Source organism: Artemia franciscana, unplaced genomic scaffold (genome assembly GCF_032884065.1).
Source record: "Artemia franciscana unplaced genomic scaffold, ASM3288406v1 PGA_scaffold_53, whole genome shotgun sequence".
Taxonomy (NCBI): Eukaryota; Metazoa; Arthropoda; class Branchiopoda; order Anostraca; family Artemiidae; genus Artemia; species Artemia franciscana.
In genome coordinates, this window is record NW_027062694.1 from 454,723 (window position 1) to 473,781 (window position 19,059).

Sequence of the window (19,059 nt, forward strand, 5' to 3'; positions counted from 1 at the left end):
ACACTGCCTTTCCATCACAAACACCAAAAACAAGAAGAACAATAGGGAATTTTTTAAGACAGTCGGAAACAAATTAGAATGAATATTTCGGCCCTATGTCCAAAAGCCGTCTTCCGCAATACAAATGAGAAAAAACAGCTTACAAGAGGATAAAATCAATAAAACTAAAATGAACAGTTTTTTTCAAAAGAGTTCCAGCATCCTTACCTTTGCGAAGTTCAACCAGGACTGATAAATAAATTGTGATGAAACGAGGCAATTCATTGAAATGAAAGAAATTGATTTAAAAACGCATTTTTAATGCCAGCCTAGCTTTTTTCCGCTGCTGAAACGTGTTTTTAAATCATTTTCTTTCATTTCAATGAATTACCTCGTTTCATCACAATTTATTTATCAGTCCTGGTTGAATTTTGCAAAGGTAAGAATGCTGGGACTCTTTTGAAAAAAACTGTTCATTTTAGTTTCATTGATTTTATCCTCTTGTAATTTTTTTTTTCTTATTTGTATTGCGGAAGACGGCCCTTGGACATAGGGCCGAAATATTCATTCTAATTTGTTTCCGGCTGTCTTAAAAAATTCCCTATTGTTCTTCTTGTTTTTGGTGTTTGGGACCCAGTTAGCTGCAGCCGGTCTGTAACGAGGCTGAGTTTTAACTGTTTAAAAGGGTCAAATCTGATAAAACTGAGACGAGAAAAAAAAACACAAAAAACAGTTCCACTGAGTCTAAGGTATCTGCAAAATGACTAACCAGATTATCCACAACCAGTCTAAAATAAAGCAGATTTCTAACCGTAAATACAAAAAAAAGATATTGTTACAGTGAGACTACACGTTAACTGCCGAAAATCACAAAACAAGTTGAGACGATCAGAGGCAAGACAAGGCAATGTGAAATGATCAGTTGCCAGTATGATGACAATTGTATGTATTCTCAGGACAAGCTGAGTTGGTCAGCAGATGGAAATAGTGAAATAGTTGAGCAGAAGGATTGACCTCATCTTTTAACACGGGACCCAGAGGTCAAACCCAGCTGCAGCAACACAAAGGAGGGCTTGGAATTTGATTCTGGGAATGGAACTATGCGGAAGCGTCTCCAAACTAATCCAAATCAGAAAAAAAAGAAGAAAGAGGGGAACATTACAATCAGCATAAAGAAACCGTTAACAAATTCAACTGTTAATACATCCAGTTTCTCTTGAACGCGGTAATTGGTGTAATTTTGTGTGGATTTTGCTAAAACCCCTAATAATCTAAAGGAAGAAACCACATTTTATATTTACATAATGTATAAGCACTATATAAGCATTTTTACCTTTATCCCCTAATTTTTTCTCTTCTCTTTATTAAAAGCTTTTGACTTATCTATTTGTACATAAACAAATGGTTTTATTTTGTATGTTTGTAGCTTGGCACAAGCCCTTTACACATGGCGGCTAAGAATGGTCATACTGCAGCTGTTGAATTTTTCCTGAAGACAGGCGTGTGCAGAGACGCTCGAAACAAAGTAGATCGAACCCCTTTACATTTTGCAGCTCAGCATGGATACACAGATATTGTAACGTTGCTAGTGAAACATGGTACCGACCTAGATGCACAAGACATGGTAAGATCATAGAGAAACAGAGGGGCCACTTGCAATGAATCTTGTGACTCAATTGCTTTTCATTCTTTTTATTCGTTTAATATTTGGTACAAAAGAACCAATCACGTTTCACACAATAGGTTATAAAAGTAATCAGATTTTAAAAAGCGGGGCTATTTGTCTCACAGGAATAAGAAACAATATGAGTGGTTTGCAAAAATGCGTTACAGATGTAACTCAGGGTATCTAAAGCACATTTTTACTATGAAATTATAGGAAATTTATCCCTCTTTTTCTTTTGTAAGATACAAATATAATCCCAAATTATTATTTATTAATTAAATGTATAAGCGACAAATTAAAAGCCTCTTCTAAAAACAGAAAGTACAGTTACATAAAAGCGCTGAAAATGCAGGAAAGAGAAAACCTTGTTATTATATATTTATTAATTAAGCCAACCTTATTTTGAAAGACCTACACTAGGGCCACATAGGCCCTAGTGGTGGTGGTGACTTGAGAAGCATCCTGTTGTTGGTGTAATTGGCTAGTGGCGGTGGTGGCTTGAGAAGCATCCTGTTGTTGGTATAATTGGCTAGTGGCGGTGGTGGCTTGAGAAGCATCCTGTTGTTGGTGTAATTGGCTAGTGGCGGTGGTGGCTTGAGAAGCCTCCTGTTGTTGGTGTAATTGGCTAGTGGCGGTGGTGGCTTGAGAAACATCCTGTTGTTGGTGTAATTGAATGGAGCTTCCAGAATTTCTTCTCTATGCTCCAGGGAAGGTCTGTAAGTCATGAAATTTACCCGATGTTTACATATAGTATTTGTTATTTGAAAGCAAACTGGCATTTTTCAGGGGGGTGGGGGAGGGGGATAATTTTCTGCTGGGTATTTTCCATGGAAATAATTTTCCGGGGATGGTATTTCCAGGAAAAATTTACGCTTGGAGAATTTACCAAAATTTCTATGCGAAATTATTTCATTTGATTACTTCTCTTTGCTGAGTCAATTTTACATGTGGAGAGGTTAGGGGGAGTTGTCCGAGGGACAACTTCAATGGATTGGAATTGTCTAGAGGATTCTTCCGTAGGGTAGATTTTCCACGAGAGGAATTTTCCGTAGGGGACTTTTGCGCCGGATAAATTATCCTGGGGGATTTTTTGCGGTAGTAACTTTCTGCTAAGGGGGGGGTGTAGGAAAAGTTTTCCACAGAAGGGGGGATAATTTGAAAACAGTAGGAAATTAAAGTGTTCTTCAAATGAAAGTGTGCTAAGAAAAAATTCATCCAGATTCGTCTGCAAGAAATTTTCTGAGGGGATCTTTCAGCGAGAACGGAATTGTCTGGGGAAATTTTCGTGGGGGGAGGGGACATTTTGCCCTTGAAAACTTTCTCTGAGGGATTTTCTGTGATGGGAAGGAATTTTCAATTTAGAGGAGCCGTATTTCCCGGCATTATTTAAAAAAGATCAGAAATAAAATTTAAAAAATTAGTTGTTTCAACTAATAGTAAGGAGCAATATCAAAACCTAAAACAAACAGAAGTGGTTACGTATTTGAGGGGCGTCGTCCCCTTATCAATACCTTCCTCTTTACGCTAAAGTTTGGCGTTTTGTTGCGATTCTTTAAGAACGACAAAATTTAAACTGTTCTGATTAATCATAAAAACAAGAAACTTCTTTAAAAATACTAAAACACTTTAAGAATGAGGTAATTGATGAGGGGGCAACCGTCCTTATATACTTAATAATTTCCGTTCTTTTTAAGTCCTGGTGTTGCTCCTTACTTTCAGTTGAAAAAATTGTTGTTGTTTTTTATACTTAATTTACAGGAAGATAGGCCTTAGCAATACTAATCAACTATTCTATAAAATAGATTGCACTGAAGGCCTTAACAACGCAATCCGTCTTATATCTGGATTTTCAGGGAAATTAATGAATATTAATATCGCGGAAAATTAGAAAAACAAGAACAGGTGAAGCTTTTTCATCCTCTCCCCTTTCTTCCTTACTATCTTGTAATGTGAACGTAACCTTTTTTTGGTATATGTAGAAAATGGTACGTTTGTATAATGTGCTTTAGAAAAGCAGAGAAGGTTAGCACTCCCTCATATAAGGTTTGAACAGCATAAGTATGGTTCACATGGCACTCTCTCTTGCAGAGGGTGGACCACCTTTTTTCTTAGCACAATTTTTTTTTTTTTTTTATGACAATTTGAATAGTGAAATTTGTAATCCCTGTGTAAATATGTGGAGTTTTGTTTTTCTGCAGTCATACAGGCAGTGATATACCAAAGAAGGGTGGGGGCCTCGGACCCCCATGTCGGTAACAGAAGGAAATCACGACAGATATTGATTTAACTAGTCATAAGTAAACTATTCTGGGAAATAAACTAAAATGACTTGTCTGACTGGTTAACAAATCTTTTCTGTATCGAAAAAGCATTTAATTCTGGCTTCGAAAGGAACAGTGGATAAATTTGCGAACGGTGGATTTTGTGTTGAAATGGGAATAAGTGGGATGGCAATCTTTGATATATATCACTATATGTTTTTGGTGGTCAAGCAATGAATCATGCAATTACTTTAGAGTGTCTTGCCCCGTTTTTTTTTTTTTTTTTTTTGATGTTAGGAACAACTTCGAAGTTGATCCATCGTTGGGAACGTTACCGACAGTTAAAAACGAAGAAGACGTTAAAAAAAGTGGTGAAATTTGGTGGATACACCTTATAACGGTGGATAATGTCTAACAGCGTCGTCGAGGACGTAGTGGTCTCTTGCCATTTCTTTTTTCTGCTATTTTTGGAGCCTGATTATATTTTTGCCTGATTTCTGCTGAGCTTTTCTTGTGGTCTTTGTCATTATTTTTATCTTGGATTTTTCTAGTGGTCTATGTTCGCCGGTTTCGGCCAAGCTAAGCCAGTGGTAGTTTGCTATTTGTTTTCCCTGGAATTTTATTTTTGCCAGATTTGGCCCAGCTTTGTTACTGCTCTTTTGCAAATTTTTTTCCCCAGTGAATTTGGCTTGTGGTCTATTTTTGTCAAGTTTTGCAAAGCTTTGCTAGGGGTCTTTTGCCATTTTTTTTTCTCTTGTTCTTTGTCGGTGCTGTAAATACGTTGTATTCGCTGCGAAGTGTTACAATAGTAATGGCAGGATTTATCAGGATCGGAGGAATTCGAGAAATTTCTTAGAATTGGCAGCGGGAAGGCATTTATGCTTTACTGAACAACTCCATAAGCAAGTTTTATTTTCAAAGCATAAAAAAAAACTACGTTTAACGGTCACATTTACAATGTAGGTATGATTATTACTTGGACTTAAGTATAAATCTCTGATTTAAGATAAGTTAATTTTGTTACAATATTGATAGTTAATTGGCCCTTCTTTACGAATGAGGTTAACCCTGTATTTAATTATTATAAATTTAGGAATTTGTGGGCTTTTGTATTTAAAAGAAATTCAAATTTCTCTAGGTCGCTTAATATGCAATGCCAATCCGATTAGTGGTTGTTTGGAATTGTTACAAGTCTTAAAATCATTGTGTAGCTATTCACAGTGTTGTGACTACTAGTATCACGTTTCTACTGTTAATTACAATTAACTATTATTATTATTACTGCTTATTAGTCAACAGTAATATTATTGATGCAAAAATGAATTATGTCAGTGAAAAAAAAATCAAGTTAAAAAAATCCTATTAAAAGTAAAGAATGAATTTGAAACAAGAAGAATTCACTCTGAATGAAACAATCGAACCTAAAATGAACATATATTCAAGTAACAGATAAAGCTAAACATAAAATGAATGAATATTTTCATCTGTATAAGCGGCATAGTCTACCCTCTTCCCCTTTCCCTCCAAAGGCTACGTGCTTGACTGAAAAAAAGAGCTTGTTTATATCCATTTTTCCTTTTCTTTTTTAATTATAACCTAAAATTATATATTATAATATTATCAGCCCATAACTGCTCCACAGATGCTATGTTGGTGTTTTCTGCATTTTCTTGATGCTAGACAGTCATATAAGGACTCGCCCATGGTTGAAGTATTATGGTTTCCCCCTTAGGTGCAAGATAGTAAAGACGAATCCCAGCCCATGGTAATCGAAAATTTTTAAATGCGCTTTGACAAAAAGCGTACAGTGAGTAAGAATTGTCATTTGAACTGGATTTGGGAAGACTAACTACTATTTTGATTAACCTTAATTATAAAAGTCAGAATAGGAGAGACTGTTGAAAATTGTTTTTAATGGGTACGCTTTTAATGGAAAATTTGTCGATCTTGGTTTTTGTTTAGCTTATGTTTATAGTTAGGAAGTAGAAAATGCTATTCCAGCTAACTATTCGCTTGCATCTTTTACTTTGCGTTCTCTCTGACTTTGATCAATGTAGTTGGCTATATTTTATCTATATATATAAAAAAAAGTTGTCTGTCTGTGTGTCTGTCTGTCTGTCAGGTGACGTCATGTTTCTGTGTTGACTGACGTCATCAAGTTAGTTGTCGTCATTTTTGCTACGACGGTGACGTCATTCAAGATATTTAAGACATATGTTCACGTAGAAATCTATTAATGTTTAAGTTTAAAATGACTGATGAACTTACAATGGCAAAAGCCGATGAAGATGCTCAAAGAGTCTATGCCAAAAAACTTGCTGCTGATAGAAAAAGTCAGAAAAGAAAGCGTGCCGAGGAATCAAAAGAACAGCAAGGAAACAGGCTTGAGGCTGATAGAGAAAGAAAGAACAGAAAGCGTGCCGAGGAATCAAAAGAACAGCAAGGAAACAGGCTTGAGGCTGATAGAGAAAGAAAGAACAGAAAGCGTGCCGAGGAATCAAAAGAACAGCAAGGAAACAGGCTTGAGGCTGATAGAGAAAGAAAGAACAGAAAGCGTGCCGAGGAACTACCAGAGCAACGCGGAAGCAGACTTGCTGCTAAAAGAGAAAGTGAAAAAAGAAGGCGTGCCGAGGAATTACAAGAACAGCAAGAAATCAGGCTTGCTGCTGATAGAGAAAGTAAGAAAAGAAAGCGTGCCGAGGAATCACAAGAACAGCAAGAAATCAGGCTTGCTGCTGATAGAGAAAGTAAGAAAAGAAAGCGTGCCGAGGAATCAGAGCAACCTGAAAGATCAATTTATGTCTACTTTCAAAGTAAAAGGGCAAATTTATCATAGAGCAGGGTCCCTTCTACCATTCTCAGGCGAGAATCATAAATTTTTACAATTGTACTTCATCAGTGATAGAAATTCTGAATTGAATGCACGTTGCGAAATTTCTCCCAACGTTGAAAGGACAATCGTTTCCCAATTGCAACATCTTTTCCACGAAAATAATAATTTAGTGCGTCTGTTCAAAACAGCCATCGATTTGATGCCTACTGATACGCATAAGATTGTTATTTCCGCTGACAAAACGCCTCCTGGCCAACATGTGCGTAGATACAATGCTCCAACTATCGACGAAGTGGCAATCGTTATGGTCGGTGATCAGTTTTTATCTCGAGATATTATTCTTCATAAGCGAAACGCTCAGTTGTTAAGAATTGCTGAAACTCATCGATGCTACGATGCCCTACAATATCCTATCATTTTTTGGGATGGAGCCGACGGCTATCACTTTAATATTAAATTGATGAATCCAGCCACTAACAAAGAAATGAATAAGAAATGCAGTGCAATGCATTATTATTCCTATAGACTAATGATTCGGCAGGATGAAGAAAATTATATTTTAAAATGCCGTGAATTGTTTCACCAATTTGTCGTTGATATGTGTGCTAAAATTGAATCAGAACGTTTGCTATATATCCGCCTGAATCAGACCAAGCTCCGCTCTGAACAATACATTCATTTGCGAGATGCAGTTATAAATGACGGTAATACCACAAACGTTGGAAGATTAACAATTTTACCTTCGTCATATGCTGGCAGTCCCCGTCATGTGCATGAATATGCTCAAGATGCTATTGCGTATGTTCGTCTCTATGTTCGTCCAGATTTATTTATTACATTTACATGTAATCAATCTTGGGACGAGATACTGCAGCTTTTACTTCAAGGACAATCGGCGGTTCATAGACATGACATTACGGCCCGTGTCTTCCGGCAAAAGTTGAAATCACTGATAAACTACATAGTAAAACTTGAAGTGTTTGGGTCAGTGCGATGCTGGATGTACTCAGTGGAATGGCAAAAACGAGGTTTGCCACACGCACATATACTAATCTGGCTACATAAAAAAATTACTTTGAACGAAATTGATGATGTGATTTCCGCTGAAATACCTGATAAAAATGTCGATAAGGGGTTACATGATATTATTGTAAAAAATATGATACATGGACCTTGCGGTGCACTGAACGAAAATTCACCATGCATGGCCAAAGGAAGGTGCACAAAGCAATATCCTCGACTTTTAGTATCAAACACAATTACTGGCAATGATGGTTGCCTACAATATAGAAGAAGATCTACTGAAGATGGCGGTAAAACAGCAATAATAAAGAAGCGTAACGGTACCACCATCGAAGTAGATAACCAGTGGGTTGTTCCATATTCCCCGTTATTATCAAAAACATTTAATGCACACATAAACGTTGAATACTGTAACTCCGTAAAGGCAATCAAATACATATGTAAATACGTCAACAAAGGCAGTGACATGGCAGTTTTTGGCTTGCAGCCCGAAATCAAAGATTTCGACGAAATCGTACAATATCAGGCTGGAAGATACATAAGCAGTAATGAAGCTGTTTGGCGAATTCTTTCATTTCCGATACATGAACGTAGTCCAGCTGTTGTTCACTTAGCGGTACATTTACAGAATGGTCAACGTGTTTATTTCACGGAAACCAACGTGCAACAAAGAGTCCTGAATCCACCGGATACAACATTAACAGCTTTTTTTTCGCTTTGCAAAAATGATTCTTTTGCAAAAAAACTGCTGTATACTGAAGTGCCTTCGTATTGCACGTGGAATACTAAAAATAAAGTATTTGAACGTCGAAAACAGGGTAAGTCAGTCGACGGCCAACCTACCATCTTCAAAGATACCACGATAGGAATCTACACCGTTCACCCCAATCAACATGAATGCTTCTTTCTACGCCTGCTTTTGGTGAATGTACCCGGTCCGACATCCTTTGAGTATTTGAGAACTGTAAACGGTACTATACATGACACTTACCGTAGTGCATGCCAAGCTCTGAATTTATTGGAGAATGACCAACACTGGGATAACTGCATCAATGACGCGTGCGAAACGTCAACCCCAAGTCAAATTCGTGCATTGTTTGGCATCATTTTAACAACTTGCTCTCCATCAGCTCCTACAGAGTTATGGGAAAAATATAAGTCAAAAATGTCCGAAGATATACTCCATCGAAAACAGTTAGAGACGTTAGATATGACTTTTGATTTTACATCAGAAATTTATAGCTACACTTTAGTTATTATAGAAGATTTGTGCGTACGTATGGCAAACAAACCTCTTCAGGATTTGGGAATGCCTTCACCTAACCGTATCGCTGCTGTTTCGACATGTGTAGAATTGGATCGTGAACAAAGTTACAATACGAGTGATCTATTGTCGTATGTACAAAATAACATTTCCAAGTTAACGTCGGAACAAAAAGACATTTATGATACGATAATGCATTGTGTCGATAACAACGTTGGAGAAATTGTCTTTCTGGATGCGCCAGGAGTTACTGGTAAAACATTTGTGAAAAAACTGATTCTGGCATCAATTCGATCAAAAAATGATATAGCGTTGGCAATTGCGTCGTCCGGAATAGCCGCAACATTGCTGCCTGGTGGAAGAACTGCTCATTCCGCTTTGAAATTGCCTCTGAATTTGCATTCTACAGAAACTCCCACGTGCAATATTTCCAAATCATCTGGGATGGGTAAAGTATTGCAGCAATGCAAACTTATTATTTGAGATGAGTGCACAATGGCACACAAAAAATCGCTCGAGGCTCTGGATCAATGCTTGAAAGATTTGAGAGGGAAGTCGAAACCCTTTGGCAGCACATTAGTATTGCTTGCGGGAGATTTCAGGCAAACATTACCTATAATACCTAGATCAACTCCTGCAGACGAAATGAATGCTTGCCTGAAAAATTCTAATTTATGGGCACACGTAAAAATATTAAAATTAACTACAAATATGCGTGTCCGATTGCAAAACGATGACTCTGGTCAAACATTTTCAGATCAATTGCTGGCAATTGGAAACGGAAAGCTCCCAGTAGACTCAATTTCAGGACGTATAGAACTACCTGCTGATTTCTGTAATTTAGTGACGTCCAAAAATGAATTGATTGAAAAAGTATTTCCGAATATTCTAAAAAATTATAAAAATAATAAATGGCTAAGTGAAAGAGCGATTCTCGCACCCAAAAATATAGACGTCCACGAAATCAACAATATTGTTTTGACCAAGATTCGAGACCAGGCAGTCCTTTACAAGTCAGTCGACACAGTTTTGGAACCAAATGAAGCGGTTAATTATCCATCTGAATTTTTAAATTCCATAGATCTTTCAGGGTTTCCACCACACGTGCTACAACTAAAAATAGGCGTACCAATAATACTTTTAAGAAATATAAACCCACCAAAGCTTTGCAATGGCACTCGACTTGCCGTAAAAAAAACAATGGAAAACCTAATAGAGGCCACAATCTTGACAGGGCCTTTTGAGGGTGAGGCTGTTCTTATTCCTCGCATTCCCATGATTCCAACGGATCTGCCTTTTCAATTTAAAAGATTGCAATTCCCAATTCGATTAGCATTTGCAATCACCATTAACAAAGCTCAAGGTCAATCATTAGAAAAATGTGGTATAGATCTTAATACTGATTGTTTTTCCCATGGACAATTGTACGTTGCATGTTCGAGGGTCGGTAAACCTGACAATCTATTTATATGCAGCGACAATTGGACAGCGAAGAATGTTGTATATTCGCAAGTTTTACGCAGTTAATTTGTATTGCATCTATCTATCTATCTATCTATATAAAAACGAGTTGTGTGTATGCATGTTTGTTTGTTTGTAAAAAGAGCGTTTGCATATGACGTCATTATTAGTACATACGGCTTTGTATATGCACATACAATGGGAAAGCCAAGAATGTTGTATATTCGCAATTTTTACGTAGTTTGAAACACATATATAAATCTATCTATATTCACAGGTGGGACACAGGGACACAACTACAATGGCGCGTAACTAATATGGCGCGTAACGACACAACTACAATGGCGCGTAACTAATATGGCGCGTAACGACTTACGCGTGCGGGGGGGCTTGGGGGGCCCCCAAGCCCCCCCGCATATATATATATATATATATATATATATATATATATACGAATATGATAAAAAATAGGTCATAGTAGTTTCTTCATAATTAATAGTATCATTTATGGTATTTTGATCCTGAAAAGTTACAGATAGCTTTATAATACCAACTGGATTATATAAGATATTGTTCTAAGCTTTCATCCGTTACGATGTCTACGATTGAAAAGGATAAATTTCAACTGGCTGCAAAGTCAATTTAGTCCCTTCTTTCGATATTCTTTTGTTATTTTTTTTTTTTTTTTCAACGCTGAGGAATAGCCTTTGATCATGTGATTACTGATCGCGTTCTTCTTTGAACATAACGTTTTAAAAGCTTCGATAGGCTAACAACTTCAGCGTTTAATCGATAGCAAAGAAACAAAACCAGAAGTGTTGCTCTCGCAACACTTTGTTTGGCAAAGCCGGACAAAGGTTGCCGCAACACTTCACGTTGCTCAGGCAACGTAGGTCTAGTTCTTCTTCAAGTTTGTATCCTTTTTTCTGCCGATTTATTTTACTTCTGATTAGCTATGATCAAGTTTCCAAGGGCTAGTTGAAAATTGCTAATAAAAATTGTTAGATCACAGCTGGAAGCAGAAGAGGCCTTTAAATTATTTACTTTTTACAATTTAATGTTAAGACCCCCCCTCTTAGGAATAGTTCCCTGGCCCCTATCCTAAAGATTGTACCCGTGTATACCTCTGTACATACATAAATCTACTTTAAGGAGGTTACACCTTTGATTTGGGAGTGGAGGATAAAATTTCAGCAAAAAAGGGAAGTCATAACAAAGCTGCTGGAAAATTTGCAATTTGTTTTATTGTTGAAGGAGGAGTTCTATACATAATACCAATATTATGATTTATAAAATAAAACTTTAAAGATTTAATATTTATTTTTAAATTAATTAGAATCATTATAATTAATTTGTAGTATATATATATATATATATATATATATATATATATATATATATATATATATATATATATATATATATATATATATATATATATATAATTCTATAGTTTAGTAATTATAATTAGCTATTACTTTAATTTCATTATAGTTGAAGATGACACCCCTTCATTGGGCTGTTGAGAATCAGCATCAAGATACAGTCAGACGACTTTTAGAATTTGGAGCAAATACACAGCTAGAGAATAAATTTCTTCAAACACCTTTAGATATCTCCAATGAAAATCTTTCGATAGACATTACCCAAATACTTCTGGTGAGATTTTTTTTCTTATTTAATCCTCCACGAATATTAATCAATTCTTTAATATTTTATTTTACTTTTCTCGTTGATTATGTTTTATATATTTATATATTAGTTTGAATTTTGAAATCTGGGCTAGCTAGTTTGCAAAATTTGGTTCAGTAACAGATTTAGCTTAACAGTAAATTAGGCATTTAGTTCGTCTTAAATTTTGATGTATTGAATATAATGAACCTCATAATAAACCTTAACAAAAAAGGAGATAAATAAAAGATAGATAAATAATGAATAAGAAAATGGAATAAAGATGCAAATAAGTAAAAAATAAATAATAATCAAGCATAATAAAATTAAAAATAATCAAAGAATATAGAAGAAAGAATATAATAAATCTCAAAAACGAAAGATTTCATGTCTTTATTCAATTTTTATGCATTGTTTGTAACAATAAGACGACATTTAGTATTTAGAAAAGAATATTAATTAGAGAATAATTTTCTGAAATGTTCTTAGATTCCTCTAATTATAAACAACCCAGGAAACCCAAAAGAAAGATATTGGGGATGTTTTATAAACCAAATTTATGATAGTTTTAACACAAAGAGATTTAACTTAGACTCGTTGTCACTCGAAGATAAAATCAATTAGATGTATTAACACAAATCATGTCAAAGGATAACCTGAAAAGAAGAATTATTAAATATTAGTCATAAGTGAAAGCACAATAGTTTTTTTTTTCTTCAAATAATTTATAAATTACTTACTGGAAATTTCCTCTTCCATGTTGATTCAAAACAGAACCCGAAAATCCGAAATATCAAGAACCCGAAAAAGAGAAATATCAAAAATTAGTCATAAATGAAATCGCAGTTGTTGTTTTTTTTTCTTCAAATAAATTACTTACTTGAAATTGAAGTTTCTTCCTGCATTCAAAAGAGAACCCGAAAAAGAGAAATATCAAATATTAGTCATAATTTAAAGTACAATTGTTTTTTTAACCACTTATAAATTTCCTCCTCTGCATATTGAAAGTTTCCTCCTCTGCATTGATTCAAAAGATAACCTGAAAAAGACAAATATCAAACATTGGTCATAAGCTAAAGCACTGTTTTTTTTTTTTTTTTTTTTAATAATTTATAAATTATTTACTTGAAATTGAAATTTCTTCCTCCATGTTGATTCAAAAAAGAGCCTAAAAAAGACAAATATCAAACACTAGTCATAAGCTAAAGCACTGTTTTTTATTCTTCAGATAATTTATAAATTACTTACTTGAAATTGAAATCTTTTCCTCCATCTTGATTCAAAAGAGAACCCGGAAAAGACAAAAATCAAACATTAGTCATAAGCTAAAGTACAATTATTTTTATTTCTCCAAATAATTTATAAATTACTTACTTGAGATTAAAATTTCTTCCTCCATGTTGATTCAAAAGGGAAACCGAAAAAGACGAATATCAAACATTAGTCATAAGCAAAAGATGCCAGAACGGATGATATTAGACAAAGTTTCTGTCCCTTGAAATTGGGACAGAAAAAGTTTCTATCAGCTTTTCTCGTAATTCCTCTACTTTGGCTTTTATATTGTATAATGTATCTATCTTTGTCTTTCGAATTATTATTTTTCTCTATCTTAAAAAGGATGCTCCAGCTATACGGATCGCTGGTGAAGAGAAGGGCATGATACCAAATTGTGATGGACGCAAATCTCAGGCCCGAATACAAGAAGTGTTGCAACAGGCTAGGGCCAACTCTGTTGCCAAACCACTCCAAGTTATGTATAAATATTTACCCGGTGGAGGAATGGGTATGTATTTGGTTTTATTGGGATTTAGAAGTAGTGCTATCTAACCCCGACCCCAGGAAACTGAGCCTTAATCACTTTTTAACCTCATTCCTTCTCTCCTTGCTAAGGGTGTTCGGAGGATTTTTTTTTCCAGAGGGGTATAGTGCCCATGTGTTTTACTTTTAACATTGTAACCTCTTGCTAGGAAAAAAAAACTTAGTCCCTGGCTTGCTGCATAAAATCGAAAATCTTTCAAGTTCAGTCATGTTCGTTTTTTTGTGTTAAAAGTCCAGATTAGGGAAAGTGTTTTTTCTTTTTCGCTATTTCATTTCTAAAAGAAAGCGAGTCTGTCAAAATTGTTAAATTTCAGGGGAAAACACCTTTTGTCTAGTATCATTAGCTTTGGCGTGTCTAAAACTAGTTTTAGACATTATATTATATTAGTAGAGAAAATGTTGGTAATTACCTTGATTCTTAATTTATTCATTTTTATGGCACTTTGTATTAACTAAGTGACATATAGCAATCGCAAATTCTGTTGGTCTGTCTGTCGGTCCCGGTTTTGCTATTTTAGGCACTTCCAGGTAAGCTAGGACGATGAAATTTGGCAGGCGTATCAGGAACGGACCAGTTTAAATTATAAATAGTTGTTTTCCCGATTTGACCATCTGGGGGGGGGGCGGGGGAGTGGGCGGCCGGTTAATTCGGAAAAAATAGAAAAAATGAAGTATTTTTAACTTACGAACGGTTGATTAGATCTTAATGAAATTTGATGTTTGGAAGGATATCGTGTCTGAGAGCTCTTATTTTAAATCCCGACCGGATCTGGTGACATTGGGGGGGGGGAGTTCGGAGGGGGAAACCTAAAATCTTGGAAAACACTTAGAGTGGAGGGACCGAGATGAAATTTGGTGGGTAAAATAATCATAAGTCCTAGATACATGATTGACATAACATAAACGGGTCCGCTCTCTTCGGGGGAGTTGGGGGGAGGAGGGTTAATTGTGAAAAATTAAAAAAATGAGGTATTTTTTAACACGAAGGAGTGATGGATCTTAATGAAATTTGATGTTTGGAATGATATCGTGTCTCAGAGCTCTTATTTTAAATCCTGACAAGATCCGGTGACATTGGGGGGGGGGGTTGGAGGGGGGACCTAGAATCTTGGAAAACGCTTAGAGTGGAGGGATCGGGATGAAACTTGGTGGTAAAAATAATCATAAGTCCTAGATACATGATTGAAATACCCGGAACGGATCTGCTCTCTTTGGGGTAGTTGGGGGGGGACAGGGTTAATTCTGGAAAATTAGAAAAAATGAGGTATTTTTAACTTAAGAACGGGCTATCGGATCTCAATGAAATTTGATATTTAGAAGGATATCGTGTCTCAAAGCTCTTATTTTAATTCCCAACCAGATCTGGTGACATTGGGGGAGTTTGGAGGGGGACCTAAAATCATGGAAAACGCTTAGAGTGAAGGGATCGGGATGAAACTTGGTGGGGAAAATAAGCAGAAGTCTTAGATATGTGATTGACATAATTGGAACGGATCCGCTCTGTTTGGGAAAGTGGGGGGGGGGGGTAATTCTAAAAAATAAAAAAATGACGTCTTTTTGACTTACGAAGGAGTGATCGGATCTTCATGAAACTTCATATTTAGAAGGACCTCGTAACTCAGATCTCTTATTTTAAATCTCAACCGGATCCAGCGTCATTGGGGGGGGGGTAGGGTTAAATCTTAGAAAATAATGTAAGCGGAGAGATCAGGATGAAACTGGATGGGAAGAGTAAAAACAAGTCTAAGATACGTGACTGACATAACCGGACCGGATCCGCTCTCTTTGGTGGAGATGGGGGGGGGGTAATTCGGAAAAATGAGGTATTTCTAACTTACGAACGGGTGATCAGATCTTAATGAAATTTGATATTTAGAAGGATCTTGTGCTTTAAAGCTCTCATTTTAAATTCTGGCCAGATCCTGTTACATTGGGGGGAGTTGGAGGGGGAAACCGGAATTCTTGGAAAACGTGAAAACTTTGGTATTTTTATCTTACGAATAGGTGATCGGATCTTAATGAAAGTTGATATATAGAAGGATCTTATGTCTCGCATGCTCCATTTTCGACTCGTATTGGATCCGGGGACATAGAGGGTTGGAGGAGGAAAACAAAAATCTTGTAAAACGCTTAGAGTGGAGAGATTGGGATGAAACTTGATGGGAAGAATAAGCACAAGTTCTAGATATGTGATTGACACAATTGGAACGGATTCTTTCTCTTTTGAGGAGCTGGGGGTGTTAATTTGGAAAAATTAGAAAAATTGAGGTATTTTTAACTTAAGAACGGGTGGCCGGATCTTAAGGAAATTGGATATTTAGAAGGAATTCATGTCTCAGAGCTCTTATTTCAAATCCCGACCAGATCTGTTGACATTGGGGGGAGTTGGATGGGGAAATCAGAAATCTTGGAAAACGCTTAGAGTGGAGGAATTGGGATGAAGCTTGGTAGATAGAATAAGCAAATGTCGTATTTATGTGATTGACGTAACCGTACTGGATTCGCTCTCTTTGGGGGAGTTGGGGGAAGGGTTCGGTGCTTTGGCGATCTGGTGCTTATGGACGTGCTAGGACGATGAAAATTGGTAGGTGTGTCAGGGAGTTGCACAAATTGACTTGATAAAGTCGTTTTCCCAGATTCGACCATCTGGAGGGCTAAAGGGAGAGGAAAAATTAGAAAAAATGAGGTATTTATAACTTACGAGTGGGTGATCGGATCTTAATGAATTTTGATATTCAGAAGGATATCGTGACTCAGAGCTCTTATTTTAAATCCCGACCGGCATTAATACTCTGATTTTCCTTTTAAATCAATCTATTTATTCTTAGAATTTTGTTAGAGCTCATACCATATGAGCTCTTGGCTCTCAGCTCTTCTGGCCTCGTCACAAGTGTCATATGAGCTCTTGGCTCTTGTTTTCTAATCAGTTGTCTTTTGGGTCAGTCTTAGATTTCTTGAAAGTTCAATTATAGCTAAAATTCATTTATTGGAAAAAAGTCCAAAGTGAACAAATCTTGGTTGTTATGCCTTAATATCGTATCCGACATTTTCACGGGTATGAGTTAATTGCCAAATCCGTTTGGTAAGCTGTTCTCAAAGGGATAATCAGCACAATGAGATAGATCGGAAGGATTGAAGTGTGAAACTGCCATGCTGATCCTCCCATTGAATGGCGGTCTGAAAACGATTTTTGGCAATTACTTGAAAACAACTCCCCCAAAGCTGAAAACGATTTTTGACAATTTCTTCAAAAATTACAAAACGTCAGATACGACCTTTAGGTTGTCCTGTGGTGGTCCAGTCGGTATGACCTTAGTTTGGTAATACAGGACCCAGAAATCGAACATTGCTGTAGCAACGCATTGCAGGTCCAACGCAGGGTCCTTAGTAGTCAATAAGCGTCGTTAATTTCATTACTTACTTACTACTACTTACCGTCCTTTAGGCTTAACAATAACGAAACAGTTGAAATAATCTATCTTTGTATAAATTGATGTTAGTACCCGACCAATAAAAGTATTTCTATATTTTTTATAGTTCTAAATTCCATTCTTCTTCTTCTTAAAAGAATATTTAACTGCCAAAAAAAGGCATCTCCGGGTGATCAGATCTTAATGAAATTTGATATTTAGAAGGATCTTGTGCTTTAAAGCTCTCATTTTAAATTCTGGCCAGATCCTGTTACATTGGGGGGAGTTGGAGGGGGAAACCGGAATTCTTGGAAAACGTGAAAATTTTGGTATTTTCATCTTACGAATAGGTGATCGGATCTTAATGAAAGTTGATATATAGAAGGATCTTATGTCTCGCATGCTCCATTTTCGACTCGTATTGGATCCGGGGACATAGAGGGTTGGAGGAGGAAAACAAAAATCTTGTAAAACGCTTAGAGTGGAGAGATTGGGATGAAACCGGAGCAGCCCGCTGTAGGATCTGGAATTTGATTCCGGTGATAAGATTATGCGAAAGTGTCTCCATAACAAACCAAAGAAAAAGAAAGATCTACCATTTGGTGGCACAAGGGAATAAATATATGCCAGGTAATGCGGGACATAAATCTCGATCTCAGATGCCATAGGGACTATATCCTGGATAAGGATTATGCATTGGAGTCACTAAATAATAAAGCAAGAAGAAGAAGAAATAATTATAACTACATATTTGTTCAGTGGAAGTCATATTTGTTAGTCTACTGAATTTGCTCTCCAAGTGTTTAGAGGTTTAATTAATTAAATGTCCCCTGTGGTTATCCCATAGAGGACAGTAGTTGTTTGGATTCAATAAGGCATTCCATGCTTTTGTAATCAATCGCAATAAGTGCTAAGGATTGGGGTCTGATTTCTCCAAAAATTATTTGCATAATCCAGTCTGTCACTCATTCATAAACTTATCTAGGCTAGCAGGGCCGTACCCAGGATTTTTTTTCGGGGGTGGGGCGAAAAAAATCCCTTTCCATATATGACCACACTTTCTATAAAAACCTTATATGCCCGAAGGTCATAACTTACAACCCCTGTCCTGAGGGCTCTGGGGGGGGGGTCATCCTCAAAGAAATTATTCATGTAGCTTTCAACTACACTGAACAGAATGCCTATCTCAAAATTTTGAAGGGATGTGTTTGAGTAAATGATGGGCTTTGGAGGAGAGTTGGTTGCCCTCCAATCACTTTCGAATCTTAAAAAGTGCACTAGCATTTTCAATTTCTAATCGAATGAGCTCTTTTTGAAGTCTTTACGACAACTCCTTCTATACGAAGTGCCCTGGTTTAAAACAAACAAACCAAAACATCATTTTGGGAATCTATGATGTAAATTAGTTGTAAATATATTGTAAATAGGTATGTTTTACTCTTGTATTTTGTAATTAATGTAGTTATCAAGCCTCGGGGTTTTTATTTATTAAATAAAAAAAGCAAGTTTTTTAACTGAAAGTAAGGAGCAACATTGAAGCTTAGAACGAGCGTAAATTGCTGCGTATATGGAGAGATTGTCCCTCCTCAATGCCTCATTCTTCACGTTAAAGTTTTAAGTAATTAAAAAAAAGGTTTCCTATTGTTTTGATTAACCAATCCCTGTTTTTTGGT

General features: G+C 36.3%; 1 protein-coding gene and 1 non-coding gene across 4 annotated transcripts in view; both read left to right on the forward strand.

Annotated features, from left to right (window-relative positions):
* Positions 1 to 19,059, forward strand: part of LOC136041992 (GA-binding protein subunit beta-2-like) — a 46,634-nt gene that overhangs the window by 8,775 nt on the left and 18,800 nt on the right. For all 3 annotated transcript variants that reach the window (XM_065726821.1, XM_065726820.1, XM_065726819.1), the window contains exons 3-5: positions 1,406 to 1,603; positions 11,982 to 12,146; positions 13,776 to 13,941. In XM_065726821.1, the coding sequence (XP_065582893.1) occupies positions 1,406 to 1,603; positions 11,982 to 12,146; positions 13,776 to 13,941 (529 nt within the window). The remainder of the gene's footprint in view (positions 1 to 1,405; positions 1,604 to 11,981; positions 12,147 to 13,775; positions 13,942 to 19,059) is intronic.
* On the forward strand, positions 3,646 to 3,753 carry LOC136041995 (U6atac minor spliceosomal RNA). Its single transcript, XR_010621144.1, has one exon. It is a non-coding gene; the product is annotated as a U6atac minor spliceosomal RNA (small nuclear RNA).